Source organism: Cebus imitator, unplaced genomic scaffold (genome assembly GCF_001604975.1).
Source record: "Cebus imitator isolate Cc_AM_T3 unplaced genomic scaffold, Cebus_imitator-1.0 Scaffold577, whole genome shotgun sequence".
Lineage (NCBI taxonomy): Eukaryota > Metazoa > Chordata > Mammalia > Primates > Cebidae > Cebus > Cebus imitator.
Window position 1 is genome coordinate 104724 of NW_016107892.1, and position 18083 is coordinate 122806.

At 44.5% G+C, this 18083-nt stretch overlaps 1 protein-coding gene across 1 annotated transcript in view; it reads left to right on the forward strand.

Annotated features, from left to right (window-relative positions):
* LOC108294393 (hydrocephalus-inducing protein homolog) overlaps positions 1-18083 on the forward strand; it is a 186004-nt gene that overhangs the window by 88540 nt on the left and 79381 nt on the right. The window contains exons 25-35 of the mRNA XM_017516259.2: positions 560-768; positions 985-1167; positions 2190-2309; positions 5607-5766; positions 5866-6038; positions 8763-8961; positions 10656-10755; positions 11846-11945; positions 13628-13796; positions 14285-14523; positions 16452-16569. Of these exons, the coding sequence (XP_017371748.2) occupies positions 560-768; positions 985-1167; positions 2190-2309; positions 5607-5766; positions 5866-6038; positions 8763-8961; positions 10656-10755; positions 11846-11945; positions 13628-13796; positions 14285-14523; positions 16452-16569 (1770 nt within the window). The remainder of the gene's footprint in view (positions 1-559; positions 769-984; positions 1168-2189; positions 2310-5606; positions 5767-5865; positions 6039-8762; positions 8962-10655; positions 10756-11845; positions 11946-13627; positions 13797-14284; positions 14524-16451; positions 16570-18083) is intronic.

Here is an 18083-nt window from a genome sequence, read left to right on the forward strand (position 1 = left end):
ATAAATAAATTAAAAGGCAAAAAAAATTTTTGATCAGGAAACATGAAAATACCACTAGAAAAATAGGAACTTCTTATTAAATGTTGCAGATGAATCACATGTTTATCTCTACCTCTGTAGAAACAGTAAGATTTTCTATTCATGTATAATTCTTAAGAACAAAGAGAATGGGAGAGAGCTAGTGGTGAGGGGTATATGTCAACAAAGTATTAGAAGTAGACAGCAAGCAGATGGTGGTAACTGGCTTAGTGGTGCCAAGAAAGCTACAAGCCCTTCTGGCCATGTTGGGTACTGCCAGGAACTAAGACAAGTTCCACACACACCCTCCAGCTTCAAGCTTTCTCTACGGTTTTATCCTTCTCCTGAGGGACTAGGGTGCCAAGGAATGCACTGGTCTTGTTGCTACCCAAGACTAGACCCTGCCCTGCTCTAGGCATCCTGACCCTGCAGAACTATCTCCCCAGATGACAGACATGTAGACATGTTGTAGCCATCTCTGTCTTCTATTTGTGTGTACAAAGAGTGAATATTTAAGACCTCATGCTCATTTTTAATTAAGGCTCAAGAGGAGCAGACCAGCTCATCTAAAGCAGGCAGACAGAAAATGAAAGAAAAGATAGACCAAGTCTCTGAGACTCAGAAGGACAAGCGTCGCATGGCCTTAACCAAGAAGGCCGTTTCGGGGGCACTTGCTGGAACCATTTCCCCGCTGTCAGATATAGACCTGAACAATTTCAACGGGCAGCACTCCCAGGAGAAATTCATCAGGTGGGCCTCCCAGCAACCAGGGGAGGGGAATGCCAAAGCCTACCTTGAGGGTGTGGCTGTCACAGCACTGGAGGGGAACAGAGCTGTCCTGTTTGTGGGGCTCCAGGGGCCACGATGCCACTAGCCCAACAGGGCAGGACTTCCAGGCAGCTCTCCTGTCTTCTCTTGGCCAGAGGGGAGTACTCTCACTTTACAAACCTGTGTGGTCATTTGCAGACTGAATCACTTTCGGTGGATTGTGCCAGCCAACAGCGAGGTAACGTTGCAGGTGTACTTCTCTTCTGACGAGTTTGGGAACTTTGACCAAACCTTTAACTTTGAGATCCTAGGAACTTGTCGCCAGTACCAGCTCCACTGCCGAGGCATCTGCACTTACCCATACATTTCCCAAGACCCAAAGTAAGTATGCTTCATTTTAAAAGATAAAGTTGACCACTGTTTTTATTTTCCTCTGTGGTACTTTGAACAGGTGGCTCTCATCATAACATGGAGCTCTGGCATCATCCCAGCCCCTCTTGTTGTATCAGCTTCCCTATCTTGGACATTGACTAAGAGCCACAGGGGGGACGTGATATTACCAGGGATTCCCAGACTGCAATAAAGACAATGATCATAGGTGCAAAGTGGGAGGAAAAAAGTCTTCCCCTGGCAAATGAGTTTGCTTATTTAACTATTAAGCAAGTTTAAAGCAGTTCTATTCTATAATTTAGAAACCATGTGTAACCAAGGTCAGGAGTTCAAGACCAGCCTGGCCAACATGGTGAAACCCTGTCTCTACTAAAAATACAAAAATTAGCTGGGTGTAGTGGCGGGCACCTGTAATCCCAGCTACTCAGGAGGCTGAGGCAGAAGAATGGCTTGAATAAGGGAGGCGGAGGTTGCAGTGAGCTGAGATCATGCCACAGTACTCCAGCCTGGGTGACAGAGTGAGACTCTCTGTCTCCAAAAAAAAAAAAAAAAAAAAAAGAAAAGAAAAAGAAACCTTGTGTGACTCTGCATGGGTGAACTTTTTCCAAGCTACTGAACAACACTGTGCAGCTCATGCACTGCAGAAAAGCACCTGGCTGAGCAACTTGGCCACATTCGACCAAGGGACTCAGAAGCTAATTCATATCTCCCAGAACTGGTTTTCCATAGGGGTTCGCAGGAATGTTTTTAGCTGGGCGCACTAGGACAAAACATCTGACTCAGCTCTGTCACCACTCTCATTATAGAAGACACCACTGGAAGTCTTTTTTTCGAGTTCGGATCATAATGTCTTCTCTGGTGGTGGGAAGGAGCTGGGACAAAGAAGAGTCACTGTCTGTAGACGCCCAGACCCCATGTTGAGCAGGGAGTGTTAGGTTTATATAAACATCACGTGGCAGCGTTGAACTTCCGTTCAGGCAGCCTCCCCTCACCTCTTTCTCTCCTGTGTTCAGAGTTATATTTCCTCAGAGGAAGATGGACATGAAGATAAATGAGGTCATCTTTAAGAAGTATGTTATGAGTGTGGAGACATACTATTTCGGGCCACTGCTTTGTGGAAAATCAAGAGATAAGTAAGTGTTCCATTATTTTAAAGCAGATTTCAGATTCTGGGTTGGGCTTATAAACAGTACAAGTAGGATTCCTATGTACACAGATGTAGCTTTTACTAATGCTGCCTCTCTTAGCCCCCAGCCACAAGTCAGGAGAACTGGGTTCTTGTGTCCCAACTTCCTGCTGGACACCCAGAGGAATGAGGGTGCTATTTCCCATATGGGAAAGCCTAAGAGAGGCTTCAGGCTTGATCAGAGAAGGATCAAGAGTTCACTTTGGGGTATGTTCAGTTTAAATTGCTGGGAAGATATTTCTGGTAGTCACATGAAGCAGAGAATAGGTTGTATAGCTTTGGTTCTCAAAGGAGAGGTCACTCTTCAAGGCAACAAAAGCCACAGATATAGATGAGATTGCCTGAGAGAAGACTATATGTAAGAAGAGAAAGAGCCCTGAATAACTCCAATATGCACAAAAGGAGGAGCCAGGAGATGAGAAAGAGGGCCAACACTATTGGGGAAACCAAAAAGACCAGTGTCGTGGAGCCCTGAGAGGAGGACGTGGTTGCTACATTGAATGCTGCAGAAACTGCAGAAAGATGAGGGCATAGATGTCCACAGAGTTCAACAACATTGAGGTCACTAGGAGCGTTAGCAAGAGTCTTTTGCCCAAGCAAAGTAAAGTGAGAAGTCAGATGTGAGGATAACTCTTTGGAGAAGCTTGGCTGTGAAGGGAGATGGGAGGACAGCCTGGAGTGCAGAGCAGGCTGTTCGCGCACTGTTGTTCTTGTGATGCTTGCATGCCAAGAGGAAATGGAAGGAAGAGGTTGGAGTTTCAGGAGTCGGTAAGGGCCATCAATGGCATAGCTCCCTGAGGCAGCACAGTGGGATGTGAGGGTGCTGGCCTATGCCAGGAAGAGGGACCGTCACTGCATGCCAGTGAGGAAAACGGCAAGATGGCATCGCAGACGGTAAGTTTACACTTTGGTTGGAAGACTGAGGAGGCTCCTACACAGTCATGTCTTTTCCTCCTTGACAGATGATGTGAGATCACCCCTTGCAGTGAGGGGAGTTGAGGAAGTTTGAAATCTTGAAGAAATAGAGAGGGCATGAAAAACAGCTTTGCGGAAAGTAGGAGAGGGAGCATGTTAGAGAAACAGATTAAGATTATTAGGCAGAATTGGGGACCCACAGGTGAGATTGGTGATCATACATTCTTAGTGAGACTAGTTTTTTCAGTTATATACAAATTTCATATCATATAAGCAGGAAATGAAACCAAAACTGGAACCAAGGTTTCCACCACGTCTTTACTCCATACAGCATTTCTTGTGCTAAGTAGAGGTTGTTAATTTCTGGGCCTCCTCAGTGCAGCTTGTGGCCATCTTTGTCCTCCATTCCCATTACCTCCACTTTATTCCCTGAGATGTTGGATTAAAAAGTGAAGGTGAAGGGAGTTTGCTGATGATGGAGAGGATCTACAAAGCCCAACAGGAGGGCTTAGGAGGGAGACATGTGGTCAGGTTAATGGACATGAGGTACAGAACAGTCTTGGGGTGGGAGTCAGGGAAATGATGGCTGTTCAAGGAGGTACACGTTTGGGACAGCATTGGAATTCACCAGGATGTGGGGACAGATGACACTGATCTGGGAGGACAGTGACTACGGTGATCCAAAACAACTTCCAGTACAACTGAGTATTATTCGTTTATTCTTTTTCTTTTTCTTTTTAAGCTTTATTTATTTTTTTAGACAGAGTCTCACTCTGTCACCAGGTTGGAGTGCAGTGGTGCAGTCTCGGCTCATTGCACCCTCTGCCTCCCTGGTTCAAGTGATTCTCCTGCCTCAGCCTCCCAGGACTATGGGACCATGGGCACGTAACGCCACGCCCAGCTAATTTTTTGTTTTGTTTTGTATTTTTAGTAGAGATGGGATTTCACCATTTTGGCCAGGATTGTGTCGATTTCTGGACCTTGTGATTCGCCCACCTGAGCAAAGTGCTGGGATTACAGGCATGAGCCACTGCGCAGGGCCTTGTTGTTGTTGTTGTTGTTGTTGTTGTTGTTGAGATAAGGTCTTACTCTGTCACCTAGACTGGAATGCAGTGATGTGATCTCAGCTCACTGCACCCTTGACCACCCAGGCTCAAGCAACCCTCCCATCTCTGCCTCCCCGTTAGCTGGGACTACAGGTGTGTGCCATCCCACCTGGCTAATTTTTGTATTTTTGTAGAGATGTAGTTTCGCCATGTTGCCTAGGCTGGTCTCAAACTCCTGAGCTCAAGCAATCTGCCCACCTCAGCTTCCCAAAGTGCTGAGATTACAGACGTGAGCCACTGTGCTAAGCCTATTCACTTATTCTTTTAAACCTTGCTGAGGTTTATTATCCTCATCTGTAAAATGGGAAAACAACAGCACCCTCCTCAGATTTGTGAGGACTGAACTGGGTAATGCACATGGAGCCTTTAGCACAGTCTTGGGTGGAGGTGATTAGCGGTTAGGTGAGAAAGCCACACACCCCTTTGGCGGTTATCCACACAGAGAGGTTTCTGTCTCTCTGACTTTCATTTGGTTTCTGTCATTCTCCCTCCTTTCATCCTCCATCATGGCCTGTCTAAAACCTTTTTCAGACTGTTTCTGTTTTCCTAGCCTGTGCTGTGACCTCTGATGATGTGACTTTTTTCCCTTGGGCGTTCTCCTGGTTTGTTTTGCTCAGCCACTATTAACTGAGCATCCCCAAATGCCCATAGTGCTCAACTCTGCAGATCTCTCCCTAAGGCACTAAGGAACAGAAACTTCCTTCTAACAGTGAACAAGGCTAAATGAATTCATATCAGAACAGCAGCATTCTCTGAGGGTGTGGGAGAAGGAGGTGAATGAGGTCATCTCTAAAACAGATGTGAAATAAAAAGTTACTCAAGTGATAATCTCCCTCGGGGACATGAGCAGGTGGAAGGATAGATCTACGTATTTCTCAGTTGAAATTCTTTGCAATAATCACAGCTAACATTCATTGGGCATTTGCTATCTGCAGCTGTCCTGAGAGCTTTAGATGCGTGATCTCACTTCCTACTCAGCAGTCCAAAGTGGTGTTATCATTCCATTTTAGAGATAAGTAGACCAAGGCTCAGGGTAGTCAAGTCACAGTGTAGCATTTATTTTCCAAGGCAAGTCTGCACAACTACAAACCTCATGTACTTTGCCACCATGCCTCTGTGCAGCCACACTGTCCCTTTGAATTGCCTTTCACGTCACAGGCATCTTTTCCACCTGCATTCTCATTCGGTCTTCACACCCTTAGCGCCGTTCCTGTTATCCACAGGTACAAGTCATCAGTATTCCCTAGCAACACGGAGACGCTCACAATCCTGAACACTTCCTTAATGGTGGTGGAGGCATTCTTCTATTTTCAGAATGATGTCAAAGCAAACACATACTTCCTGGAACCCAACACCATGGTCCTGAAGCCCAATGAGAAGCAGGTACGGTCATATGGACACAAAGCAAGGCTTTCTCAGGAAATTTGAAGCCTTGGCACCGTTGGTATAAACGTACTTTCTTTTGACCTTTCCTTCCATCAGATATTAAACGTATGGGCCTACCCTACTTCAGTTGGTGTCTTTGAAGACAGCATTGTCTGCTGCATCAATGATAACCCAGAGCCAGCCATCTTCCAATTAAGCTGCCAGGGGATCCGCCCAGAACTGGAGTTGGAACCCAGGCAATTACATTTTGACCGGCTCTTGCTGCACAGGTCAGATTTCTAGATCATGTCAGGACTGGAATGGAATTTGAGGAGCCTTTAGTTCTAGGGAAAACAACTCATCCCGATTTACCCTGGACTCTCTTGGTTTTAGCACTGAAAGTTCTGCACCCTGGGAAACTCCTTGGTCCTGTGCAAACCAGGATAGTTAGTAAACCTATCTAGTTAACAGATTGTTAGTTCAGTGGATGAACTTCAGCAGGGCCAAGGACCCCCCCCCCAAGATCAACTACCAAAATATGCATATATCTGCGTTTCTTCAGAAGAAGAACTAACTTTCTTCAGATTCTCAAAGCAGTCTATTGCCCAAAGAGGTTATCTCAGTGAACTGACACAAGAACAGAAAATCAAACACCACATGTTCTCACTCGTAAGTGGGTGCTGAATAATGAGGACACAGGGAGGGGAACAGCACACACGGGGCCTCTTGGGGGATGGGGGAGCTAGGGGAGGGATAGCAGGGGGGACTGGGGAGGACTAACAAGAGAAATACCTAACGTAGATGTTGGGAGGATGGAGGCAGCAAACCACCATGGTACGTGTATACCTATGTAACAATCCTGCACCATGTGCACATGAACCCTAGAACTTAAAGTATAATAAAAAAATAAAAATAAAAAAGAATATTTGCTCTAGAAGTTAAAGTAAAAGCAGAACATTAGACCAAAACTAGAACTTACATATTCATTAATTGGAATTGCATTATTATTCTAAGTAGAAAAAAATGTTTACTTCTGCAGCTTCTGGGAGAGAATGTTGTTGTGACATGTATCCTGCATCCTTTAATCCCCACCACCAGGCCCCTTTTCCTGATAAGTACTGCTTAAAGAACTAAGTAATAATTAAAGTAACCAAAAGTGCTTTTTCTGACCTCCAGTGAGCCATGATCACGCCACTGCACTCCAGCCTGGCTGACAGAGCAAAACCTTGTCTCAAAAAAAAAAAAAAAGCATAGAGAGAAAAATAGTGGTTAAAAAATGAACCTTCAGTAAATAGTGGGACAATCAAGCAGTGTAACATATTTGTGATTGGAGGCCCATAAAGAAAAGAGAGAGGGAAGGAGCCAAAAATATTTGAAGAGTAGATAGAACTTTCCCAGATTTGTTGAAAAAGCAAAAACTTAGAGTTCCGAGAAGCTTAGCAAACCTTAAGCTGGATAAAATAGTTATAGCCCAAGTCTTGCCACTGAATCAGTGACTTTGGAGCCATCAATTAACCTCTCTAAGCTTAAGGGTTTTGTTTGTTTGATTGTTTGTTTGTTTTTTCGAGACAAAGTCTCATACTGTCACCCAGGCTGGAATACAGTGGTGCAATCTCAACTCACTGCAACCTTACTTCCCAGGTTCAAGTGACTCTCCTGCCTCAGCCTCCCAAGTGGCCAGGATTATGGGCATGTGCCACCACAGCCAGCTAGTGTGTGTGTGCGTGCGTGTGTGTGTGTGTGTGTGTGTGTGTATTTTAGTAGAGACACAGTTTCACCATGTTGCCCAGGCTGGTCTCAATTTCTAAGCTCAGGGAATCTGCTTACCTTAGCTGTCCAAAGTGCTGGGATTATAGGCATGAGCCACCGTGACCAGCAGGTCCAGGTTTTTTATAGGTCATCTGGGATTAATAATATCAACTCCACCTATTTTATGTAATAGATTAATAACCAAGAAAGAAAACCACATTAAGGCAAAGTTTGGTCCAACTTCTTAAAACCAGAAATAAGAGAAAATCTTGACAGCAGCCAGGAGAAAATGAAATACAGTATGACTGACTCCTCATCAGCAACAAAGCTAGAAGACAATCGAATGGCAATTTTAATGTGCTAAAGAAAAATACAGTTGACCTTTGAACAATGCAGGTTTGATCTGGGCAGGTCTGCTTATATGTGAATTTTTTTCAGTGAAACACAAATTGAAAATATGGCAGACTTAATAAAACAATTCAAAAAAGAGTTAAGAAATCTTGTTCAGCACCCACACATGAAAGAGAAACTGTGATTTTTTAAAATTATATGCTTGGCCAGGTGCGGTGGCTCACGCCTGTAATTCCAGCACTTTGGGAAGTCGAGATTGGTGGATCATGAGGTCAGGAGTTGGAGACCAGCCTAGCTAACATGGTAAACCCTCGTCTCTACTGAAAATACAAAAATTAGCCAGGTGTGGTGGCACGCACCTATAATATCCGCTACTCAAGAGGCTGAGGCAGGCGAACTGCTTGAACCCGGGAGGTGGAGGATGCAGTGAGCCGAGATCTCACCACTGCACTCCAGCCTGGTGCCTGGTGACGGAGTGAGACTCTGTCTCAAAAAAAAAAAAAAAAAAAAATCATATGCTAAGGATAATAGCCATTATCCTTAGCAAACTATAATGCAGGAACTGAAAACCAAATATCACATGTTCTCACTTAGAAGTGGGAGCTAAGTAAGAGAACCAACGAGCACAAAAAGGGGAACAACAGACACTTGGGGGTGGAGGGTAGAAGGAGGGAGAGGAGCAGAAAAACATAACTTTGGGGTATTAGGCTTAGTACCTGGGTGATGAAATCTGTACAGCAAACCCCCATGACACAAGTTTACCTATATAACAAACCTGCACACGAACCTCTGAAACTAAAAGTTTTTTAAAAAATACAAAACCACAAAATTTGAAGTGAAATTTCACTTGATCTTAGCCAAAAGGCCCAGAAGCGATTGATGTGAAATTTCAAACTTTCCTTTTGTCTCTGCAGACAGGAAGCCAGGGTAGTTCTTCTCCGCAATGTCACGCTCCTGCCCGTGGCCTGGCGGATCACCAACCTGGAGCACTTGGGTGATGATTTCACCGCGTCCATGATGCAGGGAACCATCCCCCCAAAGGCTGAGTACGGCCTGCACCTGTACTTTCAGCCCACCAAGCCTATCAACATCAGGAAGGCTATTCGGTTGGAGGTGAGGCTTCACACGTCCACTGACTTGGTTATCAAATCATGTATACATACACACACACACATACAGAGGTCTCCCTGTTACATGCTCCCATCTGATCCCCTTTTGATATCACCAGTCCACAATATCTTGCTGTGGATACACACACACACACACACACATACAGAGGTCTCCCTGTTACATGCTCCCATCTGATCCCCTTTTGATATCACCAGTCCACAATATCTTGCTGTGGATACAAATGCAAGCACCATAAAGGTGATACTGCTTATGCCTGATTTCCCAGTGCCAGGAACACAACAATCAATGTGTAAGAAAGTGAATGAAAGAATGAATGAATGAACAAATGAACAAATAATGTTGCTATACCTAGGTAAGCATCAGAGTCCTGATTTCACACTCTTAAAGCCAGACACCTATTGGATTCCTATCTTGGTAAATGTCACCCTCCACCCTGTTGCTCCCAACAGACACCTGGCTATCAGCCTTAATTCCCCATTTTCTTGATGACCTCCCTTCCATCGCAGGCCTCCAGCAAAGGTTGCTAATTCTACCTCCCAATGTGTCTTTTTATTTTTTGAGACGGGGTCTTGCCCCATCACCCAGGCTGGAGTGCAGTGGTGTGATCTCAGCTCACTGCAAACTCCTTCGCCTCCTGGGTTCAAGCGATTCTCCTATCTCAGCCTTCCAAGTAGCTGGGATGATAGGCATGTGCCACCATGCCCAGCTAATTTTTTGTCGTTTTAGTGGAGACCAGGTTTCACTGCATTAGCCAGGATGGTCTTGATTTCCTGACTTCATGATCCTCCCACCTTTTCCTCTCAAAGTACTGGATTACAGGCTGAGCCGCTGCACCATCACTTTTTATATTTTCACAACTGTTGTGACCATCTCTGTGTGTCCCAGCCAAACAGCAGCCTGATTAGGGCTCTGCACAGGCAGTATTTGCCTCTGTCAGGCCCCCAAAGTGAACTAGAATTAGCTAGAAAATCAACATTAAATCAGAAGTGCCCCAGGAATTAGTAAAAACCATCCTTAATTTGCCCAAAAAGAGTATGACAGCCCAATGCTCACAAGATTAATTAGAAAAAAAAAAAAAAAAAAAAAAAAAGAAAGCAGTTGGGCATGATGGTTCACATCTATAATCCCAACACTTTCAGAGACTGAGATGGGAGGATCGTTTGAGTTCAGGAGTTCAAGACCAGCCTGGGCAACATGGTGAAACCCCACCTCTACAAAAAAAAATACAAAACTAACTGAGCATGACAGTGTGCTCCTATATAGTCCCAGATACTCGGGATGCTGAGGTGGGAGGATGGCTTGAGCCCAGGAGGTCAAGTCTGCAGTGAGCCAAGATTGTGCTACTGCACTCCAGTCTGAGTGACAGAGTGAGAGCCTGTCACAAAATGAAAAACCACTTTCCTGTAATGTCACCTCTGAGCCCAAACTTCAGTAATGTAGCAACAATAAAAAAGACAGTCCCTTTTCCCCATTCTTGTATTGTTTATACCAGCATTCCCCAAAGAGTACTAAGAGGAGCACAAATCCTACCAAATGGTGGGTAAAGATCAAATACCCACAGGGGAATACATTTCAAAAACATTCCCTGCCATATCCCCTTTAGGATGTTACATGTTTCAGGCTCCAAGCACCTCACGGGTCTTGCTTTTACTGAAGAATTTCCCTTACCCTGGTAGGTTTTAGATGCAGAAAATCTTCTCGGTGTTGTTCAGATTGAAAATATCACGGTCTTTGCAGAGGCATACGACATCGCCTTGGACATCACCTTCCCCAAAGGTCTGCTGGGCCCTTCAAGGAAAGGATGTTTGGAAGTTGGGTCTTTTGTATCATGTATTTCTGTGTAGAGAAAGGCTAGTGTGTTGTTAGTATTACAGGGATTGGGGGTGGAGGGAGCAATTTTGATAAATAGTAATGTGAGCCCCAGAGTGATATTAGCAGCATAATTACACATAGTAATTTCTCCAACAGGAAATAGCAAGGGGGTGGTCATAGATGTACACTTTGCAGAGCTCTTTTCAGAGCAACCGTGTGACAGTAAACACCTCTCCTCTTTCCTGTATTAGTTTTCTATCACTCCCATAAAATGTCACCGTAAGCTTTCTGACTTAACACAAACATATTACCCTACAGTTCTGGAAGTCACTAGTGCAAAATGGGTTTCACTGGGCTAAAATCAAGGTGTCAGCAGGGCTGCCTTCCCTTCTGGAAGCTCTGGGGGATAATCCATTTACGTACCATTTCCAACTCCTAGAGGCTGCCGGCATTCCTCCGTCATGGTCCCCTCCCTCCACCTTCAAAGATAGCAAGGTTGGGCCAACTCCATCTCATCTTGCCTTTTCTCTGGTTCTCCCACCCTGCCTTCCTTTTTTGCTCTTAAGCCCCCTTGTGATTATATTGGGCTGACCAAGATAATTCCAAATTAATATTCCAAATGAATTATGGAAATGTCATATCGTAAGATATTATGCAGCCACTACGATCACACTTATGAGGAGTTTTTAATTATTTGGGAAATGCTTAGGATGTAACGCTAAGTAAAACAACATAAGTGTATGTGTAATATCCCAACTTTTGCAAGATTTTTTTTAAATATTGCAAGTTTTAGCTGATGGTAGACATGAAAGGCAATAAGCCTAGGATGGATGGAATCTGAAGGGAATAGCCCTGAGAGTGCATCAAGAGCAGCATCTGTTGTTTGTTTGCCCAGACTCAATTAGAAGAGGCTTTCCTAGCCACAGTGCTTTCAGAAACAAATTCCTTTAAACTGTCACCATGCGTTTTCCATGTGAACTTCAACAGGCATTTCCCCTGCTTCTCACTCTCCTGCCCGCTCACCCCTCTCTGCCCTGGCCCCTGGTCTGTGCAGGAGCTGAAGGAGGCCTGGACTTTGGGATTGTCAGGGTCACAGAGGAGGTGAAGCAGCCCCTGCAATTGAAGAACCGCGGGAAATACGAGATCGGATTCAGGTAACCGGAATCCCATCGGGTGTGCAGCCGCCAAGTCCACCGTCGGGAGGAGCGTGGTCTGGGAAACCTTTCTTATCAGTCAGTCAAGGAAATCATCATAAGAACCATCTCTGCTTTTTTGCCTTCCTTGGCTTTAAATGAATGGAATTCCACCTGCTAAGGGAGCAGAGATTTTCATGCTGTTCTCAACTCTGCAGCTTAACCGGGGCCTTTTAATGGCCTGGATGTACCCGGCCAGTTGGAAGCACAGGTGTCTGGAGGTGGAGGAAGAGACTTGGGGGAAGAGGTTGGGAGGGGGAGATTCTAGGGATGAGAAGAGGTCCCTGGGTGGAGGGAGAGACTGGAGATGGGGGGCCTGGCCTCAAGCTGTCCTGCCTACTGCCAGCTCTTATCTGTTTTATAAGGAGAACTTCTACAGCAGATTTCATATGAAGAGAGGGTTTTCTTTTTTCATTACGTTCTAAGAACCATGACATTATAGAATTCAAATGGTGGCTTGGTAGAATAGAGCTCCGGCTTGTGGTCATCCCTTGAGATTAAATATGAAACACAGAGGCTGCGTGTGATGGCTCATGCCTATAATCTCAGCACTTTGGGAGGCCAAGGCAGGCAGATTGCTTGAGCCCAGAAGTTCGAGACCAGCCTGAGCAAAATGGTGAGAACCCCATGCCTCTACAAAATACAAAAAAATAGTTTGGCGTGGTAGTCATAACATTTGTAGTCCCAGCTACTTGGGAGCCTGTGATGGGAGGATTGGAGGTTCCTCAGCAACAAAAGGGTGTCATGGGGGAGGAGGGAGGGAGACACCCCTCAGACAGGGCCACACAGCCCTTCGTGGCAGTGCCTGCACTTTTCATTCCATGGAAGGTTCTCCTTCCCCGAGAATTCACAGTTGACAAAGGGACTTTTCCCCTGTCACTTTGGAATTAGTGTTAAGCAGAATCTTGCCTGTTGGTGAGTTTTCTTTCAGATTAAGACAGGGGCATTAGCTGTGCTCTTTGAGGTTGCATGGAATGGAGTCACTCTCAGGCTGGAACAGGTGATAGAGGGTTTGTTGAAAGACTGTTCAGGGAAGTGAGGAAGCACAGGAATGCAAATAACTGGAGCATGGGGTCCATTCAGAGTCCCCCAGCAGCTCCGGGCAGCCCTCCTCTGCTTAGGTGGGAAACACCTTGGGCCTATGCCAGTGCCTCCGTCAGTCTCATGAGCCAGCTGCTTCCTGAGTTTCTTGCCTCACCTCCAGTAGGCCGTGGGCTTCCCTCCCTAGTGCCTCCATTGCAGGGCCCCTGCCCCCTCCCTGCTCTCCCTCCCCAGGTTCCCTGGTTTCTGTGTCACTGTTTGCTTTGCATGTACTGAGAGCCAGACAGACACAGACAGAGAATTCACTTAGTTGGTCCTTTTTCTGTGTCCAATGTCCCTGTTGGACAGAGATCTCCTGCAATGGCCTCTCTTGACCATGGGATAGAGTATGGCTATCTTTGCCTCAAGCATCAATTCCTGGTCCTGTCAATCCTGGCTAAGGAGAGGCAATCACAGGGTACAAAGCACAGTGGACTCTGCTGGGCATAGTGGCTAAACAGGGCTGGAGACACAGCAGGCACTCAGCCACCTAGAGTCTCCTCTCTGGTATCTTGAGTTCCCGGGATAATGACTTAGGTTGACTTTTCATTCTTGTCTTTCAGCTTTTCCGTGGACTCTGTAGGGATTTCAACACCTAATATAAATTCCATGATCTCAGTCCAGCCCAGAAAGGGTTCACTGACCCCAACAGAAAAACCCACAAATGTCCAAGTTTTCTTCCGTGCGAAAAAAGAAGTGAAGATCGAGCACCAGCCTATTCTGCGCTGTCAGGTAAGAGAGCTGCAAAGGGAGGGGCTGCCTTGATGGCAGGATCGTTGGACCCCTGTTGCAAAGGACGATACCTGGCCTAATCCATGCTCCAGGGGGAAAAAAGGAGGCCTGGCCCGGGGGGCACCCAGATAGGATACACCGGGGGTTGGTCCTAACTAGCAGGCAAAGTCATCAGAAATAGAGCCAGAGAGGAAATGTGCCCCCAAGTCTCTGGGGAGCATCAGAGGCAGGGAAGCTGAGTCCCATCATCAAGTGCAAAGGATGAGCAGGGAACTGAAAACAGGAGGAAAAGCTGACTACGTTGACCCTTGACACAGCAAGCTCTGTTTTAGTGTTTGCTAATATCATTGTTGATGCACTAATACAAAGATAATGAAATAAAGAACATGGCTTCATGTCAATCATGAAAATAGGGAACGGGGTAGATAATCACGGGAATTTTGTAGCTACAGCAGTGGCTGACTTGCTAATTATTCTTCCCTTTCTAGATTATTGAGCCCAGTATTTCAGAAGGAGGTGAGATCATTGCCAGCATCCCAATTAAGTTTTCTGTGAATGCAGTATATTCCAAATACAACATCAGCCCCTCCTCCATCATCAACTTTGGAGCTTTGATCTGTGGCGCCCGTAAAAGCACCACCTTCACCATAGAAAATCAAGGTGTTACTGACTTCAAGTTCACCCTCTATAGGATGACAGGGGAGAGCCCCATTCATCAAAAGAAAGCGTAAGACCAGTATTTACTTAACTCAGTTCACTCCCTTATTAATTTGTGCTTTATATTTTGTAAAGAGCTTTGGTATATCTTATTTAAATTCACCCAATTCCCTTTCATGGTGAGGTCACTAAGATTTATCAATGGCTCATTTAGATTATGCACAAAAGCTGGGCATGGAAGCTTACACCTGTAATCCCAGCACTTTGGGAGGCCGAGGGGGGTGGATCACCTGAGGTCAGGAGTTCAAGACCATCCTGGCCAACATGGTGAAACCCCGTCTCTACTAAAAACACAAAAATTAGATGGACATGGTGGTGCACGCCTGTAATCCCATGCTAGGGAGGCTGAGGCAGGAGAATTGCTTGAACCCAGGAGGCAGAGGTTGCAGTGAGCCAAGATCGCACCACTGTACTCCAGCCTGGGCAACAGAGTGAGACTCCGTCTTACAAAAAAAAAAAATTATACAGGAAATTACCAGTGGATCTTAGTTGTGAGCCCACAAACCTTCTGACTCTAGGTTTCATCGATTTTCTGTAGAATATATCATAAATTTTAGTTGAACAAACATAGTCTTCTGCCTGGAATTTTGTCTGTTGTCCTGGTGCTTCTGGGGTGCTGAAGGACTTATTAGATCATTGTCCTATGTGTCATTCTGTACAATGCCAAGAGATTATTATCACAGCAAGATAAATCAAAAGAAACTATAGCTGTGCTTCAGGTGGGACTGCTCTGGAAGCTCGGAAGAGAGGAAGTGCGGTGATGCCTTCAGCCCACCAGGGACTGAGTTTGTTATTGCCTGTTATTGTTATTGCTTTCTTCCCATTAAGGTAGCTTCACCATCACAAAGCTCCTTAATAGTTGTTCCAACAGTAAAATGCCATGTTCTTCAATAGGAGGCTGTCAATCAATTCACCCACAACAATTTGTCTTGTGAGTGCTTTTGGCTTCCATTGGGCTGTCATACTTTTTGGGGCAAATTAAGGATGGTTTTTACTAATTCCTGAGGCACTTCTGATTTAATGTTGATTTTCTAGCTAATTCTTTTAAATTAGATGTATGGCTTTACATTGTTTGTAGTTGTTTTATATTTTTGTAGCTATTCTTTTCTGTCTTGGCAAAGTTTGAACATTTTTTAAAATGTAGAGTTAAATTCTTTAAAGTCCCTTTCTTCTTAATTTAATTTCAACCAAAATTTTTTATAATTTATTTTATAACAATGTAATAATGTCTACAATGATTATAACTTAATTCTATTTTGCTTTAAGTTGTTTTTTATTTACTTTTCATTTTAGCATGCACCAGTTCACGCTAAACGCACAAAAGGCGGTTGAACTTCAGGTGTTCTGGTCATTAAGCAAGTGAATGCTTGCATATATAAAATTCTCAAAAATTTAAGTTGCATTTCAGATACATTTGAACATTTTAGGTGAACTGGTCTCTAGGCAAACTAACTATTGGATAAACTAATTTCAAGGCAAGTGAACAATTACAAAGACCTATATTTGGACTACTGCTTATACTAAACCTTAAAAAGTCATGACTATAAATGTGAAGAAGAGAACAGAGCTTAATTTATTTGCCACTTCATTTTTTTAAATGAGATTAAGTGAAGTATTTGACATCCACAAGTAATTTTCCACACACTGCTTTCCAGTGAACTCAAGTAGGCATTTAAAAATTGCTGTTTTCTTGCAGTAATTTTCAGTGTCCCTATCAATCATATTTAATAAGTGTAAGCACTGCCTAGCTTCCTTGCAATTGTTAAATGAGTTTGGTCAGTGATTAACTAGCTAACTGTGCCATTCCAATATCCTCTTGGGCAAAAAGGGACCCTTTCTCCCATTCCTAAAACAAAGGGCGTTACAAACAGACAGACAGGTGATGTCTTACCCCCCACACCCTGCAACCTAAGGGTACACTCTTGCTTCTTTAATCAGAGTCAGCCACATCAGACGTGCAAGATCCCGAGAAAGTGAGAGCTTCTACAAAACTGGCTCTTCCAAGGCAGCCAAGTTCTCTGATGCAATTCAGAAGGAAGTGATCAGCACAGGCCAGGTGCGTATCCTTTTCCTTGTTCATACAGATACCCAGGAAGGCCATCTCCCAATTAGTCCTTGCCACCAATCACTTGCCTAGGGTAATAGGATTTGAATCCATCATGGCAGAAATAGGAAACAAATATACTGAAGTGTCACTTTCATTTGAAGCTAATACGTTATTACCTTTAATTTGGATATTCTCTTTTGCTATAAAACCTTCATTGGCTCGCCATTGCCTTAAAACTGTTTCAACTCTTCATATGTATTTTAATCAAAAATAAGAAAGAGAAGCCCTTTCAAACAGGCTTAAATAAAAGAAGATTTGAGGATTTCCACTTCCGGTAAAATCAACTAGATGTACTTTTTCCTATTCTTCCCAACTAAGTACCACTAAGAACCCTAGACATTGTGTATAAAACAGACTTCAGACTCTGAAAGGTAGAGAGAAGAAACCAGACCAGCCCCGGGGTCTTTGGGACCCAAGGAACATCAAGGCGGTGAGTTCCCATGTTTTCTTTTTGCCTCATATCTCCCAGACTGGGTGCTGAAGCAGCCAGCAACCCTAAAACATCAACAGACACAGACTAAAACCAAGCCCCAACAGAAGCCTACTCCTACTTTCTTTCTGCCTTTCTAGGTTGCCCCTAGAAAGACAGAAAACTTCTTGATAGTAACCTAAAGACAACAGTTAACCTAGAGAGACAGAAAACTTCTAGATAATAACTGTTCAGCTCCAGCCAAACACCTAAGAAAAATATCTGGCCCCAAGCCACCCCTGCTAGCAAAGGCTAAATAGAGAGTCTAGACTCCACCCTCTCCAAGCTGTCTTGAGGTGCCCCACCTACTTGCCAGGGTTGCGTCAGAGAAGGTCGAGTAGGAAGTCAAGACTTTGATTCCTATGGGTGGTAACAACAAGGGAAAAACATGATAAGCCATAATGAAGGTAAATTCAGTAGACCTTACTTCTCTTCCTAGGTTTTCTAAATTTTCTTTGTCAACGGAAGTAAACCTATAATGCTGTATGATAAGGTTTTAAATGGATGTAGAGGAGATATTTTAGACAAACAGGGACAGAGGAAAGAATCAGTGAACTTGAAGATAGACATTAAGAATTCCCTATAAAAATAACTGAAGGTCCCCCACCACCTCCTTATAAAAAATAAAAATAAAAAGTAAAAAAATAAAAAAAAAAAACGGGAGGTCCCCCACCACCTTCACTGCTGTTTGTGGAGACACCACATGGGGAACATTGACATCCACCTCACCTAGTGGTAATGAAACATTCCCCCGTCCCCTGCTGGAATGGTACCAGAGGACCCCTTCATCTCCCATGGCATCAGCAGAACAGTAGCAGGCACTCACCTGTCCCCAGCAGGGAGGTATCAGTTGAGGACTAGTGGAGTGCTGGAACACCCACCCCTGCCAAGCAAGAATGAGTCTGAGTGAGAATCTGGACTACTGCCCCCTCCTGGCAGTAGCTCATCAGTGCATTTCCTTCCCCTGCCAGGGTAGTGCCAAAGAAAGCCAGCT